The sequence below is a fragment of the Rutilus rutilus genome (assembly GCF_951802725.1).
Source record: "Rutilus rutilus genome assembly, chromosome: 18".
In the NCBI taxonomy this organism is placed as follows: domain Eukaryota; kingdom Metazoa; phylum Chordata; class Actinopteri; order Cypriniformes; family Leuciscidae; genus Rutilus; species Rutilus rutilus.
Genome location: NC_140231.1, coordinates 24597202 through 24623028, shown reverse-complemented (window position 1 = coordinate 24623028; position 25827 = coordinate 24597202). Strand labels below are relative to the sequence as shown.

Below are 25827 nucleotides of genomic sequence, written 5' to 3'. Positions count from 1 at the left end.
GAAGAAAGTACCACGCAATGATGAAATGAAACTTGATAAAGCTGTTGAATCTTTGGTGAAAAGGAAAAGACAGAAAATAGTGTTCGTCCATGCTGCAAATTTTACATTTCAAGAAATGGAGGACTTGCACATTTTTAATAATTTCTTTCACCTGCAGTGCTAAAATAACTAACAATCTACTTCCCCTTTCTCTTATGCAACGCAGTATCATCTCAAAGTACTTGTCTTCTTTACAATTACAATGGGACCAGGATGCATCAGATTCACATTTAAGGCAAAATGCGTTTGAAAACAGAGAACAGGTGTTCAAGTCAGGGTTTCTTCACTGGATTTTGATGATAAACAATAACAATGTTCTTTTTTATTTGAACGTTCTTAACATTTGTGCAATGGCTGAATTTCAACACAATGCTGCTCACAGTGAAGAAACAATCGGAATTTAAGTTTAGCCGCACTGTTAGAAGTCACAGTGGCCTGCTGGGATACAATCAGCAAAGACATGGTCCCTTGATATAAATATGAACGGGGTCATTCTAAAAAATAGGTGCCTTTTGAAGTCTGATTAGGTCATTTTTAAAGTACATTTTTATAAGATCTTTAACATTCTATGTTATATAATGTGTTATTATATTAATTTCAAGCTATATATAATTTTCACAATATTCACAATATCAGACTGTCAATTTACCCCAATTGACCAATTTGCCCTACTGACAAATATTACAAAAGTGTCAACCTTCCCTTGAAGAGATCGCATTCTGAAAGTATGATAATGTCATTATGACTGTTTCTCTGAGCTACAGAAGTATATTTTTTATATATAAAGGAGAAAATATGATGGTAACACAGTGCTCACCTAACCTTTTTAATACAAGTCATGTGCAATAAAATACAATATATATAGAGGGAGTCTATATATTGTGTCTATATTTTTTGTTTTACCAAATGTACACAGGCCAGAAAATGAAAAGTTAACATATTTTTGTTCATTTGTTTAAAAATATACATAAAACATTTTAAGTGGCATCGGCTATTCATTGTTAAAGTATTTTTTATTTTATTTTTTTACATATGGAGGACTCAAACGGCACCCTTTTTGTAGAATGACTTGAATGATTCTTCTCTGTCAACATTGTAAATGGTAAATTTCAAACAGACACAAAGAGAAAAGATCAAGTAACAAGTAAGTGCCAAAAACATGTCTTGTAGTTTTGCTTCATACAAAATCATTTAGAACATGATAAATGTGGTCCGTTCTGTAGTTCTGTTCTAAATCTGACTTTCTTTGCTCACTGAATAAAGTACTAAACGTACCACAATACTGAACTAAATATGGAAAATCATTATTTATATTTTGGAGACTGGGGTGGAATAAACATTCACGCACATATATATATATACATACACACGTACACATAAAAAAAGTGCCTTTTTGTGCTTCAATTTTTTAAATTCTTCAACAGTTCGAGGGTCTGATCAGGTCACAATGAAAAAGTGTTTGCCATATTAAAGGACTGTAGACAACAATCCAAGTACAGCCTAAGGCCTCACCGGAAATCCATCGTAAATCTCTATTTGCTGTGGGCTAGTATGACAAATATCAACGCATAAGACCAAACAAGAGTCACACAAAGACATGCACAGTTCGCATCAGATTTCAAATGATCCATATCTGAAATTTCTGACATCTAACATATTAACAGCACTGATATTACACAAAGTCTGAAAGGAAAAAAATAACAAAAATAACACTTCAAATGACTGTTCTTTGAAATACTTTGAGATAATAATTCTAGGGTGAAATATGATTATTTTGCTATGTTTTGTGTAATATAAGGTAACAAAAACACAAAGTCTGGAGTCCAAAAAGTCGTCCAAAAATCTCTGTAAAACCAGTCAAACAAAAATGAACTAGTTCATAAATGATATGTAATATGTTGTTATCTTAAGGGACAGTGGCTACCATTTTGGCCAAGTGATAATGACTTATGTGCCCAGGATGGTTGACTACATTGGTATTCCGAAGCTGTATCCACACAGTGTCTGTTTGGTGAGGAGTTGGATTTTGAAGTCAGATGAAAACTTCCAACATCAATCCCCATCAATAAATAAAACTTGTTCTTTCAAGAGTAACTTTCTCTGTCAAGAGCCATTCCTGCTGGCGCAAGCATGGAGCGCTTTACGATTCATATTGATCGTCACAAGGAAAGGATTGTTTATTCCTTGAATGAGACTTTCAGCCTGGCAGAATAATATTTCAGATTATACTTGTTTTGTGATGAGCTGTACATAAGGCCAGCCTTGGTTGAATGAAAACTCATTCTCAGAGTAACTTTCACTTCAAAATGTTATAGATGCTGGTATTCATTTCACAAGAACTCGGAGTGTGTCTCACATAGGGGTTGCTCAAGAGTGCTACATCTTTCTTAGGCACTGAAACGTTCTCCCCACACAGTTTTGGGGGTTGTTTTCTCCAACAATTGAATTTATGTTCTGAGGGGATTAACTAAAAATGTATGAGTTTTAAAGAGATTTGGTTCATGGAGGAGAAGGGCAGCAATTCCTGTGCCGTCCAGCAAGGGGCACCAGAAGAAGCGAGACCTCCGAATGGTCTACCTCAGGCTGCTGTTGAAGCTTGAGTTGTTGCTACTGCAGCTTTCCTCATATGTGGGAGGCGGCTCTGAAAAGTAGAGTAAACATAAATAAATAAATATTTCTGCTTTTAATTTGGTTACATAATCAGTTACAGTCAGACAGGGTCATGTCTAGTTCATAGGTATCCTAGATCTTTAAAGGGATACTCCACTTTAAAATGAAAATTCTGTCATCATATACTCACCCTCATGTTGTTTCAAACCTGTATGAATTTCTTTCTTCTGCTGAACAGAAAGGAAGATATTTAGAAGAATGTCAGTAACCAGACAGTTTCTGGTCTCATTGACTTCCATGGTAGGAAAAAAATATACTATGGAAGTCAATGAGACCAGAAATATCTTCTAAATATCTTCCTTTCTGTTCAGCAGAAGAGTATCCCTTTAAATGAGAGACTTACATTTGCTGCTACCAAACAGTGTTGGGTGTAATTCATTACTAAGTCATTAATTACTGTAATTTAATTACTTTTCCCTTGAAAAAGTAAAGAAAGAAAGGGATTACTCTAAATTTTTCTAATTTAATTACAGTTACTTCTGATGTAATAGCATTAAAAACTGTATAGACTATAGAACAGTTCTATATAAAATAATGGTGGATTTAACATCAGAATTTAATGTCTGATGTTAAATTGTATGTTTTTAATGTAACCTCCCTTTAAACACTTTGGTCAATTAAAAAAAAAAAAATTATTCATTTGAAAGAATTAAAAGAGCAGTTTCATGTCTATCCTTTTATTGTTCAACTGGTCGAGGTTGATATGGGATTTAGAAAGTAATTAGTACAGCAATCTAATTACACTGTTGAAGATGTAATTAGTAGCTAGTAAGTAATGCATTTTTTTAGAATACTTTACCCAACACTGCTACGAGGCTAGTCAATCAGTTCTGCCACTATACTTTGGGCCAGTGTAGACTAGTTTAAATAATTTCACATGTAGACAAGTGACAGCTTGTTGCACACTCTTACATATTTGAGGGTTGCAACATTAACCTTAGTTGAAATGTAACCCCATATATAAACTAAATATTAACAGAAGCCTCCGACCAGAAGTAACATTTGGAATAAAATAGCAGAACGTTTGAATTACAATTAGCTCATGTTTTAGATTTACTTTTACTGTACACAAAACTGATCTAAAGTACACGCGTCCCGCTGTTACTTGGATGAAAGTGTTTCAATGCAAAAATAAATAAAAATCACATATTTTCCAGTGTTGTATTAATCTTAGATACAGTTTCTAGATACGTATTATTTACATATTTGAATGTTGTTTTAGTTGCATTTGTTTAATGCCATATCAGCTTCAAAGGTTATTAATGTAAACAATACAATAAATGCAAACACTTAATAAAACTAAACTTACAGAAAAAACAACACTTAACAATTTTGAATATACACAACTCTATAAAATATATTTCAATATTCTTTTAGACAGTTAATTAATTTATATTAATATAATATATTTCATGATCACTTACACATCAAATTTTCATGGAAATATATATTATTGTTAACAGTTACACAAGTACAAATTACTTTTGCTGTGTTTTTGTCATTTGTATTATTTATTTATTTATTTATTTATTATTTCCGTTTTAGTTTTAGTTATTTTAGTTAGTTAAAATGTATTTTATTTCAAGTGACAAAGGTTTTTTGTATGGTTTTAGTTAACTATATAATAACCCGGATAAAAAATAAGTTTGAAACGTCAACTGTAATTTACATAAGATAAACATTGACCAGTCAACTAGTAAAAAAAATTAGCCTGACGTCGTCATACTCAGATTCTAGTCAGAATATGAGTCTGATACTGCTCCATTGGGCTGTGATTATGGGGCGTGTTTCAACCGAACCAGGAAAGAAAATGCCTCTGCACTCAATTGGATAGACCTACAACCAATCAGAGCAACGGAGTAAGTGACGTATGTTCTTGATTCATACTTCCGATCGACAAATGCCTTGATCGCGGTTCTCTGTTACTCTTTTAAAATGAATGCGCTGTCGATATCTTCTATAACATACGCGATGGCAGTCATCTTTGTTGTAAATGAATTCAACCCAAGCGCTCTTTGGTGACGTGGATGATTACGTTACTGTTGATCATCTGTCCATTATCGTATAAAGCCCGCCCTGACAATTTGATTGGTCCGAACAGCTCTGGTTCGAGCATTGTTGCTCCACAACGGATCAAGTCCAGACCGAACTTCCCGACCTCAAATGTTGTGGGCGGGGCTAAGTTCGGCTGGCAGGCAAAAAAAAAAAAGGGATTCCTGTGAGACCTTTTACAGAACAAGGGTAATGACCTTCTCAAGAATCTCACTCACCATGTGGGTATTCCCAGGTGCTGTATTCAGGGGGCAGGATAAGAGGACAGGAAGTGGGCACTGGCGTTGAATTACCATCTGTAAAGAAAGGTATGGTGGCCCCTGTGGACAAACAGAACACAGGCGCAGAGCCGTCTGAGGATTGGATGTTCTGCTGGCTCTGTGGCGGGACCGGACCAGACGCGTGACCGAACGCACCGGGGGACACGGAGAGAGGCATGCCGGACGGGTCCTGCTGAGAATGACTCTTGGTGGGGATCTCCTCGCTGTCTACTCCTCCAGCACCCAGCTCACCCTCCAGGTTGTCCTCTACAGGAGGTGCGCTGGGGACTACGGATGCAGGGCTGAGGCTCGGCATGGGAGGCATCGGGGCGCCGTGAGCAATGGGGTGTGGAATGGAGGGAGTCAAGTTGACAGCAATGTTCCCGATGTATATGGGTAACGTGACCACAGCCTCAGGAGATTTTAAGGAAACCTGCGAGGAGACAATTTCTCAGACGCACTTCATGATATTAAGCTATGATGAATCTAAAATTGAAAGACTACAGCAGTGCAATCTACAAAATATACTAAAGCAATAGTTCACGCAAAAATGAAAATCATACGTTCATGAGATAAAAAAAAAATCAATGTCGGGTTAGTGCAAAAATCCTTATTTTGAGTCGTATTTTTTATAATGAATGATCTGTTACAATGACAAAATTGATTTGAATGATTTCTTCATGAATCAGACTGATTTGGTTTTTCGAAAATCATCTCAGTGAGCCGAATCTTTTCAATGAATTGGTTGATTCAGGCCATAAAACTACTCTGAATAATTTATTCATAAATCAGACTGATTCAGTTCTTGAATTCAACTCACTGAGTCAGAACTTTTTAATTAATCAGTTGATCTGGTTCACAAAACTACTTTAAATGATTATTTCATGAATAAGACTGATCCGGTTCACGAAGTGAGCTCGCTGACAAAATTTATCTGAAGATTAGTTCATGAATCAGACTGATTTGATTAGTCAAAAATCATCTCAGTGAGTCAAATCTTTTCTGTGAATTGGTTGATCCAGGTCACAAAAGTGCTCTGAATGATTCGTTCATGAATCAGACTAATTCAGTTTTCGAAATAAACCCACTAAGCCAGAACTTTTCAATGAATCAGTTCATCCGGTTCACAAAACTGCTCTGAATGATTTATTCATGAATCAAACAGTTTCAACAAAAGGAGAAAGTTTGGAGTCACATCAAGGTGAGCAAACGATGAAGATGAAGTTTTTTTCTCCATGTAGAGCTACGGTTAAGATTTCCTGTCCCATACCTGGATAAAATACTCAATGTCAATGAGGCTGCAGCCAGTGAGGCCTGACTGAGGAAGAGGAGGGACGATGATCTGTTCTCTCCACTCTGCATGTTTGCCACCCTTCACCCCGGCACCCTCGACCTCTGCTATGGGCCGCAGATCAAACACTGGCCGCTTTGTCTTATATGACACTCTCTGCACAGACATGCACAGTTATAATGAGTGCCATTATCTGACAATTTTACATTATATGTATATTAAATCATCAACCACAATTCTTGGAAATTCTTTTTATTATTATTTTTCTCACCTGAATAAGGCTGGCCATCACATAGCCGGTGTCTTTACCAGACTTGTTATGGATTTCAGTAGATAATTTAATAATCTGTCCAGGAGTGTATCCTCTCAGATCACTGCAAGCCTTCAGCATGAGCGTGCCTGTTTTTACCAGGAGGTAGGTAAACTTTTTTGTTGTCACAGCACAGCTGGGTTGCTGGGAAAACAAGGGCAGATAGGAATTGGTAAGCAAGACAAAAAAAAAAAAAAAAAAAAAAATTTAAATAGTTTGTGCCAGGATAATGTGATATTATATTGTAAAATATGTGTGTATATATATTATTTTCATAATACCTTATTTTATTGGGGGCATAGCTAATCAATAAATGTTGGTGAAGTCTCACCTCTATGTCTGGCAACTCATTGAGGTTGAGCACATTGAGAAGGTAGAAGGGTCGCTGGGTCTTGTAGTCCTTTGAGAAACGTGGAGTGTCAATAAAAGCCCTAATTTTGTACAAAATCTTCCCAAACGGGCCTTCGAACGAGGTTGGAACGGATGCTACAATGGACATAAAAGAAGTTTACTTAATTATACATTGCAACTTTAATGAACAACATGTACTACTATACGGTTAGAGTTAGGATTGGGTTAGCAGCATGTAATTATTTCCTGTTATTTCTAACGTGCAACAAGGACACTGTGTTACCGAAGTTATTTTGGACTTGTCAAAAGCTTTCCTATTCAAGCCACCTTATAAAATAATCATGTCTTTGACAAAAAGACCAGAATGCTGAATAATGACAGGATGATGTTAGAGCTCACAAATCAATAAAATGAATCAATACAACTCTAAGTGCTGTCATTCTAAGGCTGTTCTAGAAGCAAAACATAAGCAGAAGGCTCAGATGCTCTGACAGATGAATAAATAATAGCAAACCACACATAAATTCAACCAAAACAACCCACTGATATTAAATAGAGTTATCTCTATTTCTCTATTTTTGTATTCGCATGTTTTATGCCAAATGCATTCCCGATTAATGGGCTGGAAAGCCCCTGTTTTGATCAGATCCTTGTTCATACAATCTGTCGGCAGAGGGCGCAGCTGCAGACTCATTAAGTAGCCAGGAATGTTGCTGTCCTGCCTCCCCTTAATAGCTCATTATGGGGCATGTGTTTGTGCAGGAAGGGGCAGGCCCATAACAGGAATAATTTTTACAGCGAAGGTTAAAATTAAACCCTTCTTCCAGCCTCTCATCACGCCTCAGAGGCACTCAGAACTCCGTATATTGCACACACCATCCTCATTTAAAGGCAAACATTAAGTGTCTCTGAATGAAAATGCTCTTTAAAATTAAAATGAAAAAAATTTAAGAGAATTACCTGGAATGAGAAACTGAAAAGGAAAGCTGTGCTCACCAGCTGACAGAATACCTGTAATGGCAGAGAAAAATGTATATGTCAATTATAATATAGTTTTGTGACATTTCTAACTAGTATTACTACAAGTATTACAGTTTGATAATGATATCAATGAAAGTGTTACTGAAAGTGTGCATATCTAATTTAGAATAATATCAACTAAAAAGCACAGCAGATGTCATTAAGTACTTCACTATCATGAGAAAACAGTGTATTGTGGAGGTGGAGGTATTGTAAGTCAGAATGACTCAAATAGGACGGCATATCTGGGTAGATAAGCATGCCGACAGACAGTTGTAACAATGCCTTCTTCTGTGTTTTCTACCTGGGGATTTCCACAACCTCAGAGATTATTCACAGAACTGAAAGGATTTGCATCCACAGCGTCTATATACTGTAACTTGAATAAAGCACTGCGAATGTACACACCTCCACCTTTTTTTTTTGTGTGTGTGTGTGAATGCGCATGAGCTACAGCATGCTCCGCCTGTGCTTGTTTATCTAATCGTTCATATTTGGCAGTAAAATGACATTGCAAGGGTGTTGTCTGATTTGAAAAATGTACTTGAGTTAATGTGCGAGGAGAAAACGAGTTAAGTTAACACCAGCCATCATTACTGTATAAATCTGTTCTTGTTTATAAGTCGCAGTCCCCGACAGGAAAAGGCCTCTTAGAGAAAATGATGGGAAATTCACTGACACAAGCAGCTCGGAGAGCAGACATAAAGTATCAACTGTCTGTTTGAGCTACACTTGCAGAGTTTGTCAGGAAGTAAGTCCTCAAAAAAGAGGCATTATTTCAGGACCTAGGGTTGACTAAGGCAACACTAGCCTAGCTAACAGCTGATATACATCATTTACTGTACTAAAAAATGACATTTAGCAGACACTTTAGCAACAGTTGTCATTTATGTTTGACAGTTATCAGTTTACAGTTGTGATGTAAAACAGGTACTGCACTGATAAACACAATGCCATCTATTTCTAGAAACGAAACCTGTTCAGGCTACAGAATATCACATGATAAATATCTGACATTCCATTTTAATTAATTAATGATTATGACACATACATTTTAATTGTCCCAAATAAGCCAAGAATGTTCGTGACAAGTGGAACATGTGTGAAGAGACGTCACCATCACGTGTTCAGCATTTTCCTTCAAATAGTTAATGGAAATACATAGATACAGATCTACGTGTCGTCAGCAGCAAGAGGTCACACGAGGTAATGTGTTACCGCTGGAGCTCTTTCATAAAGTGCTGTCACATTGAAAAGGAGGAAGGGGAGATGATTGCAACCCCTTCAACGGTCAATTTAAAGGGATAGTGCACCCAAAAATTTAAATTCTGAACCACTGACTCACCCTCATGTCGTTCCAAACCTGTATGACATTTACGAACATAAAAAGTCATTTTGAAGAATGTTTTTATACATACAATGAAAGTCAGTTTGGTTCGAAACAACACCGGACCCCATTGACTATTTTTATAAATTTGTGTTTCACAGTAGAAAGTAAGTCAAACAGATTTGGAACGACATGGGGGTGAGTAAATGGTTTGGAATTTTCATTTTTGGGTGCACTATCCCTTTGATTTTGTCAGAACCATATCATGCCAATTTTCAAATCTCAGACAAGTAAAGGCATCTCAATCCACCTCCACCGCCCTGACCATCAGAGTTTCTGTTACTGAGCAATGAAGACAGGAATTCGAACCCTTAATGGGCAGACAGCATTAGTTCCTGGCAGCCAGCATAAGAGACATTCAGCATCTCTTTTATCTCTGTTGGCCTGTGGGGTAAGATGAGCACTGTTACCCAGCACATCTGTCCCCGCTGCTGATTCAGACAGCCGGGCTGCTAAAAGGTCTCCTAGAAAGGGGTCGTAGACTCGTAGGACAAGCTTGGGCATGTGAACTAACAAGCACTCAGATAGGAAAAGGCCTGCTGGGACACATACACCAAGAACTCACACTTCACCTCACGGCAGAACATAATGACTCTGTGTGACCTGAACACAGGGGTGAGAGACAGAGAGATACTGTAGAAAGAAGTGGAGAGAATAACAGTCGGGTTCAAGAAATAAAAATACTATTCATGTTCTCTTTTTTTTCTTCTTTTTTTTTTGACAATAATTTATTAACTGTTATAGTTAACTAATACAGACCTACTCTGAGCTATAACAAGGTTGTAAATCAATGGTTTATGCTATATATAGTATATTTATAATATATATAATAAAGGTATATTTATTTTTATTTATTTATTTGGGGGGGTGTTGGTGTATACTATACATTTACACGTCTATATACGTTTTTTCAGGGTGTGTATTTCAGGTTACCAGCAGAATTCCTGATGAAAAACTAACTACATTACCCATGATTCTGTCATTTGCAGTGCTTCATAGGATTGTAGTTCTTTCCCTCCTTAAATTCGTAAATTCGTCTTTTTGCCTGATTTTCAAATACTTTTTTGCTTCATAAGTTTGCAATGTTGTGATTCACCTTATAGCTGGTTGGTTTGGTTCATTGCTTTCCAAAAATACTTGCGAAACCAAGTCAGCTGAAAAATAGGGAAGGCACTGTTGCATTTTTGTGGCGTTCTGCTGGGTAACCCCACCCACTGTGAAATCTTATTGGTCCAAAGCATCAAGCATCTTCTGATTGGCAGTGACCTTGTCATGCTGCACAGCAGTTTCATGCTCAATGCAGTCAGAAAGCTTGGAACTTTTCACATATTGTAACAAAATAGCTAAAGAGTAGCTAGAGAGTCACACAATTTAAATTTGTGGGGGAAAAGAAAACACCAGCCATTATTTTTTAGCAATAATAAAGTGTTGTTTCCATGCAGTCCCTCCATCACAGATAGTCCCAAACTTAAATCACTAGCAGAGAGCAGTCTTAAAGCTTAATGATTGGCTAACACATAGACATTTCTTTTTTTCTCTTTTTTTTTTTGTTGTTGAGTGTTGACCAAGCCTAAAGGCCCTTGCACACTGAGTCCGAAATTCGCATCCGAAATTTTCGCACGTTAAAAAATAAATACGACCTCACGTTATGTCAATCACGCTTGCACACTGCCTCCGAAACTTTCGCCCGTCCAAAAAAAAATCGAATCAGGTTCGATTTTCTGCGTTTTTCGCGTCCGTAGCAAGCATTTTGAATGGCGTTTTGACAATTTAGAGCCACCGAATCACGAATATTCACGAATACGAAAAAACGCATGCGAAAATTTCGGGACTCAGTGTGCAAGGACCTTAAGGCTGTCACAGTCACAGACACAAAATATTTTTCTCAAGACATCTATTTCACTGATATCTCTCAGGTAGTAGGGACCTACTATGGCTTTAAACTAGATTGGAGGCTTCATCTGGCAACAGCAAATGTATCCTCTTAAGTACAGACATTTCCTACCAAATACAGCTACACATTCACCTGAAATAATCAGTTTTATCAGAAATAACAGAACACACATGCTCTTTAAACATCATCTCTATGCCAACAGATCGGTTATAATTATCATGCGGACTGTTCAAAGAAAACAAATGAAAGGTTTCCTGTTTAAAGGGATAACTCGTATCTAACATACCTACAGGGTTTTGTGATACCTGACACATTCAGACAGACAGGAAGAAAGCAGAAAGACACGTACTCAGAACAGGAAACCTTTCAGACTCAAGCAGTTGATCAAGCAAGATGAATTTAAGAGGTAAACAATGAAGTCCTTCAAAGTGAGGAAGATTTATTTTTTATTTTTTAGACTGGAGCCACAGAAATAATATTTTGACTAATACTATTAAGAATGATTGAATTTCTAGAAAAAAAGAAAGCTGAAATTAAATGAGATGATGAATGGAAGTTGGTCTTCTTACCTTTATCGGCCACAGACAGCGTGCTGCTCAAGTACTTCTCCTCAAGCATCCATGACGCATCATTCAGCTTGGATGAGATGCCACACGACCCCACACAGTTGACTTTGATGGCTGCAAGAGGCCAGAGAGTCGACACAATTAAACTTTTGATAATCTCATTCAAGACACTTTAGCTTACTTCAGGGGGGGTGCTCAAAGTTCAACTTTGCTATTGTCATGACAGAGACTCAATCACTTTATTTGATGAACAGACTGAATTTAGGCTTTTATTTCACTTATAAGCACTGATCAGCGAACATAAACCGAAACTCAACCGAACCTGCCTGACGCACGAGAACAAACCTCATTGGTTCTTGCGGAAGCTCAAACGTGCTGCGTAACAGGAGAATGAACCTCATTGGTTTACCGTTTACCACAACTGATGTGTGCGGTTGATGAATGTTTATTATATGCGAATAAAAGGCCTAAATTAAATCTGTTCATCATATAAAGTGATCATATCTCTCCAGAAATTTTTTATTAAACCGCTCAATTCATATGGAGTTTTTTATGATCTCTTTATAAACTTGTTGAAGCGTCAAGATGGTTGTTGCGTAGAGTGTCAATGGAGGGACAGAAAGCTCTCAGATTTCATTTAAATATCTTCATTTGTGTTTCAATTTTATTTTCTATTATACTATATAATGTTTTATATTTATTTAGAAGTATATATGCACAAATTTATTTTAAATTATTCTATTCATTGTTTTTTTTTCTTCTAAAAATATCAAACAATAAATACAAATAATAGTTTCATGTTAAAGAAATATTATTTATGAAAGAAAACCATAAAACCAATCCATATCCGACACACCTTGCTACACCTGTTCAACCTCTGATAAGGTTGTTTGCTGTTGCCAAAACTTCCTCCACACCCTCATAAAAAGAGTTATTTTAAACCATTTAAGACAAAGAAATGACGTAAGGATGTAAATGACGTAAATCGCTTTGGATTTTCCCAACAGATCTAGTGTCATGTACTTGATGGCTAGATCAACACAGATGAATGGAATGTTGAAATGTTGGATAGGAATGCCGATTGTTTTCCTTTTTTTATTGAACAACCTGCCTAACGTCTACTGATCCACGGAACAGACATTACATACGAAATAAACATTCACTCAGAAGGAAAAGCCCCTTTGTCTGTGTCGAGGAGAAACAGCCATCCTTATTTGCATTATAATTGCTTGATGCTAAGCTCTCCACACAGGCTTTAACACAGTGTACCCAGAAACATAAAGACACCTGGACGTACAAAACCCAGACAGACCAACGTCAGACAATTTAAAGACCAAATTTCAGATTGAAACAAATCAGCCTGGAGGTCAAGGCCACAATTTACAGACAAAAGCATTTGCATCTGTATGGCTGTAGCGTTGGTGCTTTTGCCTTTGTTGTGTAACACGGTGTAGAGATTAATGTTTATTTTGTGTGACATTGTGAAGTTTTTAGGTCAAAATGAATGCTCAGACAAACATAAACACCTTACACTGCCCTGTCACGCAATTCACAAATATACAGTGCGCTCAAATCTGAATTTGAGTGAAAAGAGAGACAAACTGACTAAGCCATGTGACCACATGCTGATCTGATTATGTAATGGGTAAAGCCCAGGGAATCTCAATTGGATTGAATCAAAACAGCAGGGCAGAGCAAACACCATCATTACAGCTTTATCATCACAACATAAAACTCAGTAAGAAACCTTCTCAAAACATTTAAACAACCCTCAGTCTTGGTACATCAAATTTCGCATTTGCATTAAAAAACGAATACAGCAACACTGTGGAAAAAGACAAAGCAAGACTGATAGAGATAAAGAAGAATGTGAGAGATGGAAAAAACAGATGTCAGTGGCAGTTCTTCGTAGGGTTGACTCAATACCACATTTACACCTTTGGAGCAACTGTAGCTCTGGGTCCTTATATTGATAAAAATAAAATAAAAATCAAATACATATGCTTAACAGAAATTTGTATATCATTTAAGTTTAACACGAAAATACTAAACCAATATTTGAAATACACATACAAATCTGTCATGTACAGGAAACCTAAAGGAACATGGTGATAATGTTAATGTGATGATAAAAATATGAGATGGTAGGAAAAATCATATTTTAATTATTATGTGTATAAACTTTTCAGGGGAAGCCTTGAAATTTAATTTCTTTCTCCCACCTCGTTATTTCCATGACAAATGTTCCATGGCAAGTGTGTCTTGGGGAAACCACAATTTTTTTTTTTTTTTTTGCAAACGAACACAAAGTTTCACCACAACCCTTTTCCCCCTTTTTGGGGGAAAAGCAAAATGTTTTGTGAGAGAACCAAAAAGGATTGAAATATATAATTTTTCCTTCCATTTGTGGTGTATTTCTTATTGAAACAAGAAGTTGGGGCAGAACACATTAAAGGGTTCATCCTTTTTTAAACCGCCAATAGCTTTTAGTTTACATCACAACTGTGAACCATTATGCTATTGCTAGCCGACTAGAGATTATATTACTAGAGAGACTATTCAACATTCGATTGGAAATATTTGAATACACCCTTGAGTACAAGAGGAGTCATCAGTATTTCTAGTTTAGTCCCCCAGATGACAAATATTATTCATTTTAAATGCATATATAAGCTAAAAGCTAGTTTTGTCAATGTTTATATATACATTAGCATACAGTTTACCACAAAGCTAATGGACATGTACTGAAAACCACTCATTACACTCATCACAAATGAAACCGGGTATCATTTTCTCAGAGAAAAAATGTCAGTTTGCATTTTCAGACAGAGGCAGAAGGGGGTTCAAATCAGGGCAGGCATAACACACGGCTGGGGAATGTTAAAGCCTGTTTGTGTGCGGCAGGCACAGGCTAAAGCAGCATCAGTTCACCACAGACATAAAACATTGGTGGCAGATGGTAGCATATCACTGGACCGGGCAGGTGCCCTCGCTGGCACACTGGTATGAATCCCCCTTCCATCTCTAGCACAAATAAGACGACAAAATCCAAAGGAAAGAGGGTCCTCTGAGTATCAGACGATTCATGAACGAATAAATAGGCATTAAAGCACTGGTGCCATCTGCTGTGTGCCATCTGGGCACTTTTGCTGGTATGGGGAAACTTTATTCTTGCTGACTATATTTTACCACTATATACTAAAAAAAGCAGTAATGAAAATGAAAACACTATATTGTGGTGAAGAATAATAATTTACATTTAGACTGATTCACTAATGATTCAATCAGACAGATTTGATTCACTGAAAGTACAGATTTGAAAGAATGATTCATTCACAAATCACTATGGCACATTTTATTTCTAGCAGAATAAATGTTAGAAAATAAAATGTAAAAATTATATTATTAAATAAATTTATTTCAAAAAAAAATTCCAGACCTAGAAAATATTATTTAATTTATTTCCAGATGTTCCATGACCATGAAAAACCTTTAGCTAACATATTTAGGAAATATAAAAAACAGAAAAATTCAAATATAATAATATGATTGCATTACCAGATGTTTTGACTTTTTTGAACCCCTGTAAAACTCTAGACTCAGAATCAGACTAAGTGATTCACTCCATGACAAGCATTACTATATCAGACATGACTTAAACACTCAAATATTACAGGAAGTAACAACCAAACACAGGATGTAAGACACTTTAATTCTGTTCGGATGTGTAAAAAGGTCATGCTGAAAGTAAACATGGCCATTAAAATGAAAACAGTTCTAGCGCAACATAGTAAGGCCAGCTGGATTCATTATGGCTTCATACGAACAAAAGAGCAAGATGGAAATGAAGCTTTCATGAAATGGAAATAAGCCTAACAGCCACAGAGTGAGAATGTAGCATGTGTGTGTGTGTGTGTGGTTTATGTGTGCTGTTACTATTACAACATCTCTGTCATGTATTCAGTCTTCCATTAGATTCAACGGTTCAGCAACTGACATTTCACAAGGTTTCACATTGTCTTATTTTATGATCATAGATGACAAATTCTTCCAAACATCTATATCCTCTGTGAAACACGAAAGGGGAAATTCTGAAGAATGTATTACATGGATTGGCACTGGAGATTTTAAGCTTCAGATAGGATGTAAATGCACAATAAAAGTGTAACAAAAGTAGCTCATATGACATGCTCTACATTGTCATATGATAGCATTGAGTGAGAAACCAACCAAAATTTAAGCCGTTATTCTCTGAAAAGCTTTCCAAACATGAGAGTTTGTGAATGAATCTTTCTTATGAATCAGATCTTTTCAATGAATCAGGTGATCTGATTAGCAAAACCTGTCTGAATGATTCTTCATGAATCAGACAGCGATTCTTTCATTAAATTTCATTCATCTTATAAGCGGATGTCAAGAAGTGAATACTGACTCAAATTTCAAGTCTTCTTCTCCTCAGCTAAATCTATTGTATGACTTAAGAAGGCTTATGAACCACTTTTATGATATTTGTACTTATGATGCTTTTGCATTGTTTTTGAAGCTCAAAAAAGGCGTCAATTCCCATTCATTGCCACTGCATGGAAAAGAGCCGGCAAAACATTTTAAAAAAAGTTTTATCTCTTTGTCTTTTACAGAGGAAAGAAGGTCATACGAGTTTGGTAAATGATGACAGAAAACGCATTTCTGGATTAAATATTTCTTTTAAGCTGTACACTGTGTGCTGGGATCTGACTCAGAGTCTACAGGGGGACACGCTGGAGCTGGTCCAGGCCTCTTGGCAGCTTACATGGTTCAGCGCATGTGTCAGAGAAGCACCGCAGTGGGCGTTCAGAGCGTCTGCTGTGTTTAACGCAACCCTTCCACATGGGAAGACAGCGTGGGCTGAACCTGCTTCCTAACACACGCAGCGTAAGCAACACTTCTGCCAGTCATCAGACGACTGTGAGAAACTCCGCACCCACCGATTATCAGCGAGTTTATATCTAAGAATACTACATACCTATTTGTGAACCTCTTCAAAAACACTCTTAACCTGATTGAAACCAACAAAGAGAATTCTCCTAAAAATATTAGATCTAACACAAAGGTTTATCTCTTTGCAATACGATACTGTCCAGTGCCGCCCGTGTCCTTTGAGAATGTCCCTTCCCTAGGACAGGAATTTATGAGGTCTTTGTGACGTTACACAATTAAGAGTTTTAGATATTGCGTAACTGGCTCTAAAAGCCATTCACTGCAATGTTTTGGACCATAAAACCTCGTTTAAGAAACATCTAAAAGCTTATACTACAAGACCGCTGTTTAATTGTTGCTTCCTTAATTGAAAGTTGGCATGAAAGTCTCGTTAAAGTTGCTAATGTATTTTCTTTCCTATTTTGGGAAGAAAATCTATATATAATCGATACATCCAAATGGCTTCTCAAACAAGAAAAAAAAATGTAGGGCGGGACTTGATTTTGTCCATCGGGTATTAATTCGATTGTTGGATCGTTGTGGTTTGATATTGCTGTGATGTCATGTGAGTGACAGGTTGTCCCGTGCTTGCGCCATGTCATCAAGAGGAGAAGAGATGTCACTGCAAAATAAGTTATTTTGATGAAAATTTACGAGGCACATGAATGTTAAAAAATAATGATGTGCACAGATAAATCATTTATAATAAATACTGCAATATTCCATTAAAAAAAATCTAGAATTGTCCATTTTGATTTCACGGTGACTTTAACTTAAAGGGATACTCCACTTTAAAATGAAAATTCTGTCATCATAATACTCACCCTCATGTTGTTTCAATCCATTATGAATTTCTTTCTTCTGCTGAACAGAAAGGAATATATTTAGAAGAATATCAGTAACCAGACAGTTTCTGGTCTCATTGACTTCCATAGTATATATTATTCCTACTATGGAAGTCAATGAGACCAGAAACTGTCTGGTTACTGACATTCTTCTAAATATCTTCCTTTCTGTTCAGCAGAAGAAAGAAATTCATAAAGGATTGAAACAACATGAGGGTGAGTATATGATGACAGAATTTTCATTTTAAAGTGGAGTATCCCTTTAAAACACTGATTACATTTCAGTATAAAACGAATATTTAACTTTTTTCCAGAAATGTAAAAACGTTGAGTGTTCTGTATAAAAGAAAAGAAAAGAAAATAATATGCTTTAGTAACTGGCAGCTTTGTATCCAATCAGTAGGGCGGTAAAATAACTCGTTTTTAAACCGCAATACTTAAAAACGCATGCAAATGATACGTTTTCATGACTGCATAGCACAGCATCAATAGTTGAACAATAGTCCAAAATCTCTACCGATTCTACCGATCATGTCTACCAGTATATCACCCAATCAGTGATGTATTCTGAGACTCGTCAGAGAGAATTTGACCCTTTGACACCACAGAAATGCAACAATGAGTCAGCACTCAGCACGCATGAAGGGCCGCCTTCACTGGCATAGAACCTGACAGCTGGGTTTGGGGAGAGACTGATATTTCCTTGTTTACTGTTGATCTGGATACAGTTCAGCTGGAGTGGAGATACACAAAAGAGCTACAGTGTGTTTGACTAAGGTCAGGTTTTTCCTCTTGACAATCCACACAGAAATCCTTGATCCCTAGGCCAAAACACAAATGAGGACTGCATCACAGCAGACACAACGTCGATTTCAAATGGCCAAGAGCGTCATTAATGAGATTAATAGAACTGATTGAGAGAAGAAAATTCCAATAAAAGGGTTTCATTCAAACAGAAGACAGCATCATGTGACTGTGACGGTGTGATGCAGTAAACAGAAGATATAATATAACCCTTCAAATGTCTGTTTGAGATCAGACTCCGTAATTGTTTGGTTTCAACCAACAGCTGGAAGCAATGAACTGGTTTATTTCACCAGAGAATGTGTGCCACTGACACACTGACTACATCACCACCGCACAACACAATGGATGACTTTATAGAAAACATTATGCGCCGCACAATGACACAAAGTTTAACCACAGATGGATGAAACTTTCTGCCTTCTTCCCATCTAAATCATGATAGAAGTGCAACACACTAGACATTATAGAAGGAAATGGATGGTTTTGAACAACATGAGGATGTATAAATGATGATGACAGAATATATGTTCATTATGTCGGCTTAACTGAATACACGATGTTTACTAACCACATAACTGACATTCATTTCTGACTGATGACAGAATAATTCCTGAATTTTCTGTGAACGTCTTTGAAACAATATGTATTGTGAAAACCACTATACAATTCAACTTCAACTGAATTGAACTAAAAAGTAACATTAAATAATTTGCAGATGCAACAAACTGAATAGTGAGGCTGCAGTCTCACTTTGCATTTCATCATCGACTAAGGAACTCCATTATCCTCGATGCTCGGGGTAACTCAACTCCCATGTCCTCATTAAAACTTCTAAAGCAATTAGACGCTCTTGCTTTCCCTCTTCCCTCTCACCTCGATCATGACCCCATCACGACTCTTTTTATGAGCTTATTACAGCATTTAATCCACTGGCACCACAGATCACACAGCACAAGAGACTATAATACATCTGCTATTTTACATCATTGGTCAGACCTTCAGCTGCATAGTAAGGAATGAAAGTGAGAGCAGTATGGTTTGCAAACAATATATTTATGAAGAGACTCTCATCCAAAACAAGAATCCCACAGGATTGCTTTGTGGACGTGATATGTAAATATTTGCATTCTTTAAAATATATTTCTATTTTTAAACATTTATATTTAAACCTAAATTATATTTAAACTTAAAATTTTATATATATATTTCCTGATTTAATGGATATAGAAGTTTTATTTTAGTATCGTTGATATACTATTAATATTTTGAATAAGATTTTATTTTTTTATTTTCTGTTCTCAGCTTAATTTTTTTAAATTAAGTTTTAGTTGTTGTTTTTATATTAGCTTTTGATTTCTTTTGTCTATGTATTACATTTCAGTTTTTAATTTATTTAGTTTTAGTTATATTTCAAACGAAATTAAACAAAAATGAGAAATTAATTCTATCTATCGTTATTCTGTCTGTCTGTCTGTCTGTCTGTCTGTCTGTCTATGTTTGCCTATCTATCTATCTATCTATGTCTATCTATCTATCCATCTATTCTATCTATCTGTCTCTCTGTCTATCTATCAATCTATCTATCTCTGTCTGTCTGTATGTCTGTCTGTCTATCTATCGTTCATTTAGTCTATCTAAATTCAAATTCAAAATTTCTTTATTGACTACATAATACAATATTGCCAACGCTTGGAATACATTGAATAATAATAAAGACATCAAAATAATAAAATATTAACATAACTTAAATTTAAATGTACAAATTAAATTAATTGTACGAATTAACAGTGTAACAAATGTAAAACAGTGTTTTAACATATATACACACACACACACACACACACACACACACACACACATTACTGAGGGTCACTGTGGTGAACAGTTGGGAAACATACTGAGGTCAGAGTCAGACACGATACACACATTACACACACATTCACCTGCTGTCTCTCAGGCTGTGGCACATCCACACTTATCTGGCAGCCAGTCCGTCTCCTAATATTATCTTTATATGTTCTATTTCAGTCATGGCTGTAAAGTTCTTTATTAAGTTAGTGAATTTGTTTAAGTAGAGGTCTCTGATTGAACTGTATCTGTGACAGTGAAGGAGGAAGTACTTCTCTGTCTCGATCTCTCCCGTCCTACAGTGAACACACACCCTTTGCTCTCAAGGTAACCAGCTCTTTCTGTGTCTCGGTCTCGATGGCTAGACTGTGTTCACTGAGCCTGTACTTGCTCAGGATCCGTCTCTGCTTTGTGTCTCTCACACTCTGGAGATATTCTTCCAATTCATAATTTGATTGCAGAGTTCGACAGAATTGTAATTTACATTGTGGTTTAGTTTCCTGATCCCAATGTTCCAAATATGTATTTTTAGACTGTTTGATAATTTGGTTTATTTTGATGTTTGGGTGAGAAGCAGTGCTGGTCTGAGACTGGCTAGTGTTAGTAGAGTTAGTCAGGTTAGCACCAGCTGACTGGGGGGACTTTTTTCGGGGTTCAGTTCTTGGGTTTGCAGTGCTTTAAAATGTAGAGATTCTGTGGGACTTGATTTTAGATGCATCCAGAATTTGAGGGATCTTTTTTGCATATTAACAATCAATGGGAATCCGCCTAATTTTGCCCAACATGCATATTTGGGTGTTTTCCTTTGTAGTTTTAGAATAATTTTGCAGAATTCTGTTTGTAGGGCTTCTGTTGGATGTCCGTCCCATCTAGTGTAGCTCTGATCACTGAGTGGACCCCAAACCTCACTTCCATACAGCACATCTATCAATCTATCTATCTGTTTTATGAATAAGGAGCTTATCCAAGTGTATTACGCAACAGCCCTTATTCTACTCATTCTACTCACACGCTACCTCATCTCACTCTCCTCAAACATTCCCAGCAATTACAGAACAGGCCCATCCTGTCCCATGATCCTCTGCTCAACCACGTGTCATGCATCTCCCTCAAGCTTTATTTACCTCAACAAAACAAAAGCAGTCTCTCAGTCGCCACAGAAAAAGTCAGTGAATTGGTGTTCACAGAAAAGATTGTTAACTTACTTTCTTTTCTACTAATTTACTTTCAATGAAGCATCACCACATGTTGAATGAGGTTGAATGTAAAGCACAAAGGGGGAAAGATAAAGACTAAAGGTTTTTTTAGGGAAGTCTGGCACATATGAAACCATGTCAATGTGAAAGAGAAAGGAAGGCTACACTCACCCACAAGCCCTCATGAGTAAATGCTCAGCCGCCGCCAAGCTTAAGAAAATTATTTAACATACCATTTGGCCAGACAACGCAAATGTCAGACGGAAAAGACATTGCAGAATGATGCATCAGCAGTGAGTGTCCATGAAATAGCCTTTCCTAAGAAGAAAACGAAGTTGTTGCATACCACATAGATGAAAATTTGACATTAACATGAGAATTTATGAGAGCTCTAAATCACAGAGAGCCGGCCGCGCATTCAGAGGGAGATTTACACTAGGAATGGTAACAACACATCTGCTTTGATAGGGAACCGGCAGATTAATGCAAGCAAACTGAGAATTTCAACACAGGTCACCTTGGTTTTAATGATGTCCATCCTTCTCCCTATATTTATGGATGGTTTTGCTAAGGAAAAACTGTTTTTCAGAGAACATCCCAAACAGAACTGAAATATGAGCTGATGGTGGATTAATTTATCGTACAACATTGAGAAAGAAATGATTTATCATGCTTTTGTTTACTTGCTGTGGGATCGCATCATTAGGATTACGGTTAAAGCTTGTGGAGACTATTTTGCATCATAATCACTCAAAATGCTGCACCCAAGGGATAATTCTTAAGAGATAATTCTTATGTTATGCTACAGGTTATGCAACACAGAACAAGAATGCTAATTATACTAAATGTAATACATACTGTATGTACGTATGTATATATATATATATATATATATATATATATATATTTGAGTGTGTGTGTGTGTGTGTGTGTGTGTGTATATGTATGTATATACAGTGCCCTCCACAATTAATGGCACCCCTGGTAAATATGATCAAAACTGGCTGTAAAAAATAAATCTGCATCGTTTATCCTTTTGATCTTTCATTCAAAAAATGTGCAAAATTCTAACCTTTCATTGAAGTAAAAGAATTGAAAGTGGGGGGAAATCACATTATGAAATAAATGTTTTTCTCCAAAACACGTTGGCCACAATTATTGGCACCCCTAGAATTTTTTACGAGTAAAATATCTCTGAAGTATATTCCCATTAATATTGACCTTTTTTAGTACACCAGGGTGACTAGGAACATGAAACTGTCCAGCTATGACTTCGTGTTTCACAGGAGTTTAAATATGAGGAAACACAAAGGCCAAATCCCCTTAATCATCCATCACAATGAGTAAAACCACAGAATATAGTTCTGATGCGTAGCAAAAGATTGTTGAACTTCACAAAAAAGAAAGTGGCTGTAAGACAATAGCTAAAGAATTGAAAATCCCCATTTTGACCATCAGGGCAATAATTAAGAAGTTCCAATCAACTAAAGATGTTACAAATCTGCCAGGAAGAGGACGTGTGTCTGTATTATCTTAATGCACGGTGAGGAGGAAAGTTTGAGTGGCCAAAGACTCTTCAAGGATCACAGATGGAGAATTGCAGAGATTAGTTGAGTCATGTTGTTTGGGAGGGTTTCATGAAAAATCCTCCTCGCTCCTCCAGAAACAAACTCCAGCAAATTTAATTGTCAGACACGACTGGAACTTCAAACGGCACAGGGTTCTGTGGTCAGATGAGACTAAAAAAATTGCTTTTTGGCAGCAAACACACTAGATGGGTTTGGTGAACACAAGGATAAAAAGTACCCCATGTGTACAATTTAATATACTGCTGGATCTTATATGTTGTGGGCATATTTTTCTGCTGGAGGTCCTGGACTTCTTGTTCAGATACATGGCATCGTGGATTCTATCAAATATCAACAGATAAAAAATCAAAACCTGACGCCTTCTGCTAGAAATCTTATAATGGGCCGTGGTTGGATCTTCCATCAGGACAACGATCCAAAACAAACATCAAAATCAACACAAAAATTTGTTGCGGAGCACAAAATGAAGCTTCTGCCATGACCGTCCCAGTCCCCTGACCTGATGAGTGGGCTGAACTGAAGAGAAGAAGCACAAACATGGATCTGGGAATCTGAAGGATCTGGAGAGATTCTGTATGGAGGAATGATCGCTGATCTCTTGTCAGGTGTTCTCCAAACTTATCAGGCATTATAGGAGAAAACTCAGAGCTGGTATCTTGTCAAAAGGAGATTGCAAAAAGTATTTAATAAAAGGGTGCCAATATTTGTGGCCAGCGTGTTTTGGAGAAAAACATTTATTTCATAATGTGATTTCCCCCCCACATTCAATTCTTTTACTTAAATGAAAGGTTAACTTAAATGAATTTTGCAAATTTTTTGAATGAAAGATCAAAAGGATAAACGATGCAGATTTATTTTTTACAGCCAGTTTTGATCATATTTACCAGGGGTGCCATTAATTGTGGAGGGCACTGTATATGAAGAGTTCAGATGCAAAAGCCTTTAAGTGCCATCTGAAATTTTCTTCTAGAATGATCATTTTTATCAAGCTCATATATTTAAGTTCAGTAATTTCACTTAAATGGCAATGTAAATGACCTATTAATTGTCATTTAAGTGAAATTACTGAACTTAAATATACAAGCTTTATAAAAATGATCATTCTAGAAGAAAATTTCAAATGGCACTTAGAGGCTTTTGCATCTGAACTCTTCATATATATATATAAAATAGAAATAAAATAAATAAAAATAAAATAGTGGCCAAAAGTGTTGTCCGGCCTAAAAAAACATCTTTACCCTTTATTAAATTATTATAAAACATTTGTTAAAGCTTTTGTAAGCATATTGTGTTGTGCTTGGAGTCAATTGTTTTATTTGTGATAACACAATGAAACATGTCAACTTGTGCGGACATAATTTTTGGCCAGGCTGTCATACAAAGAAATTATGAACACATGCAGAACCAATGAAATATTAATAACTGATTGTAGTCAATGCATGCTTTTTGCTTTTCTATGTATTTTGTTGCCAACAAATACCGTAACCAAGTTTAGTGTTTTGTTCTTTCCTTATATTTAAAATATAAAATATTTCCCTTATATTTTGATTGCATTAATATCTTCTTATATTTGAAACATATATTATAGATGTATAAAATTTAAAATGTAAATTTAAACAATAATACCAATAATGATATCAAACTATTTAAATTTCAATATACATATGGAACAGTTACAATGCAACAACTATGATGCAAAGCAGCAGCAAACACTTTCCTTACAATACTGTGGCAGTACCATGGTACAATGATGGCATCAGATACTATGGTAATACCATAGTACCAAACTTTGAAATATATACCATGGTACAGAATGATTACCATATACAGTTTCATGGTATTTACATAGTTTCTCATTTAAAAAAGCAGAACGATTTTCAATCGGATAGTAAATGCTGTCTGGAATCTGATCTTGCGTGATTTACTGAAACATTCGTCTAGGTCACGACAGCCTGTTCAAGTAGGCATACTAAGAGAGGAAGTGCACTCCTTCCTTGAGCTTCTAATGAACTACAATGACTACAGAGAAAAACAGACCTAATGTGTCAAGCAATTTCTGTGATATGCATTGAAATATCAACCAATCAATGTCTGTGATATTTTGCAACATTATACATTCCTGAATGTAATGGAAAATAGATTAGATGTTTTAGCAGAAAACAGAATTTCAGATATATTTCTCTTGTATTTGGTCTTGAAGTGCACTTAAAAGTCCTGTGAACCGGAAGTTGCAACCGACTTTACTTAAGTGTTGTGACATATTTCCAAACGAAACGCAAACTGACGGTTGAGGAGTAGTTAAGGATATTTAACCCAAGCCGTCAAACTGATGTCATCAGAGAAGGAACGCCATTCCAGAGCGGAAGCAAATTTTCAGGTTTTAATTTAAAGATTTCTATGAAAAAAGTATTCTGTGTATTAACTTGCACGGATTAATTGTTCACCACAAGACACCTTTACATTTTTTTAAGAGGCCTTGTAATGAAGGCATATTTAAGTACTCATTATATAATGAAAACCCTGAGTGTTCTCCTGCATTTAGAGGAGGAGAAAATAGCCTTTCCGGGTGGCGTGATGGAAGATCTGTAATTAAATTCTCAATGACACAGATGAATCTGGCCCTCTCTTTACTTTATAATATCCTCAGGGCTGGGAGAGACTGGTGGCATTCCTTAACTACCTGATTTAATTAATGATAGAGTTTTGGAGCACATGATGAGTTGAGATGGGTGTTTCAGATAGGTAT

General features: G+C 36.3%; 1 protein-coding gene across 1 annotated transcript in view; it reads right to left on the bottom strand.

Moving 5' to 3' along the window:
• Positions 1-1067: 1067 nt before the first annotated feature.
• arrdc1b (arrestin domain containing 1b) overlaps positions 1068-25827 on the bottom strand; it is a 39012-nt gene continuing 14252 nt past the window's right edge. The window contains exons 2-8 of the mRNA XM_084387555.1: positions 11844-11954; positions 7934-7984; positions 6954-7108; positions 6584-6766; positions 6292-6468; positions 4980-5454; positions 1068-2680 (exon numbers count right to left, since the gene is read on the bottom strand). Coding sequence (XP_084243681.1) covers positions 2613-2680; positions 4980-5454; positions 6292-6468; positions 6584-6766; positions 6954-7108; positions 7934-7984; positions 11844-11954 — 1220 coding nt within the window. The 3' untranslated portion in view covers positions 1068-2612. The remainder of the gene's footprint in view (positions 2681-4979; positions 5455-6291; positions 6469-6583; positions 6767-6953; positions 7109-7933; positions 7985-11843; positions 11955-25827) is intronic.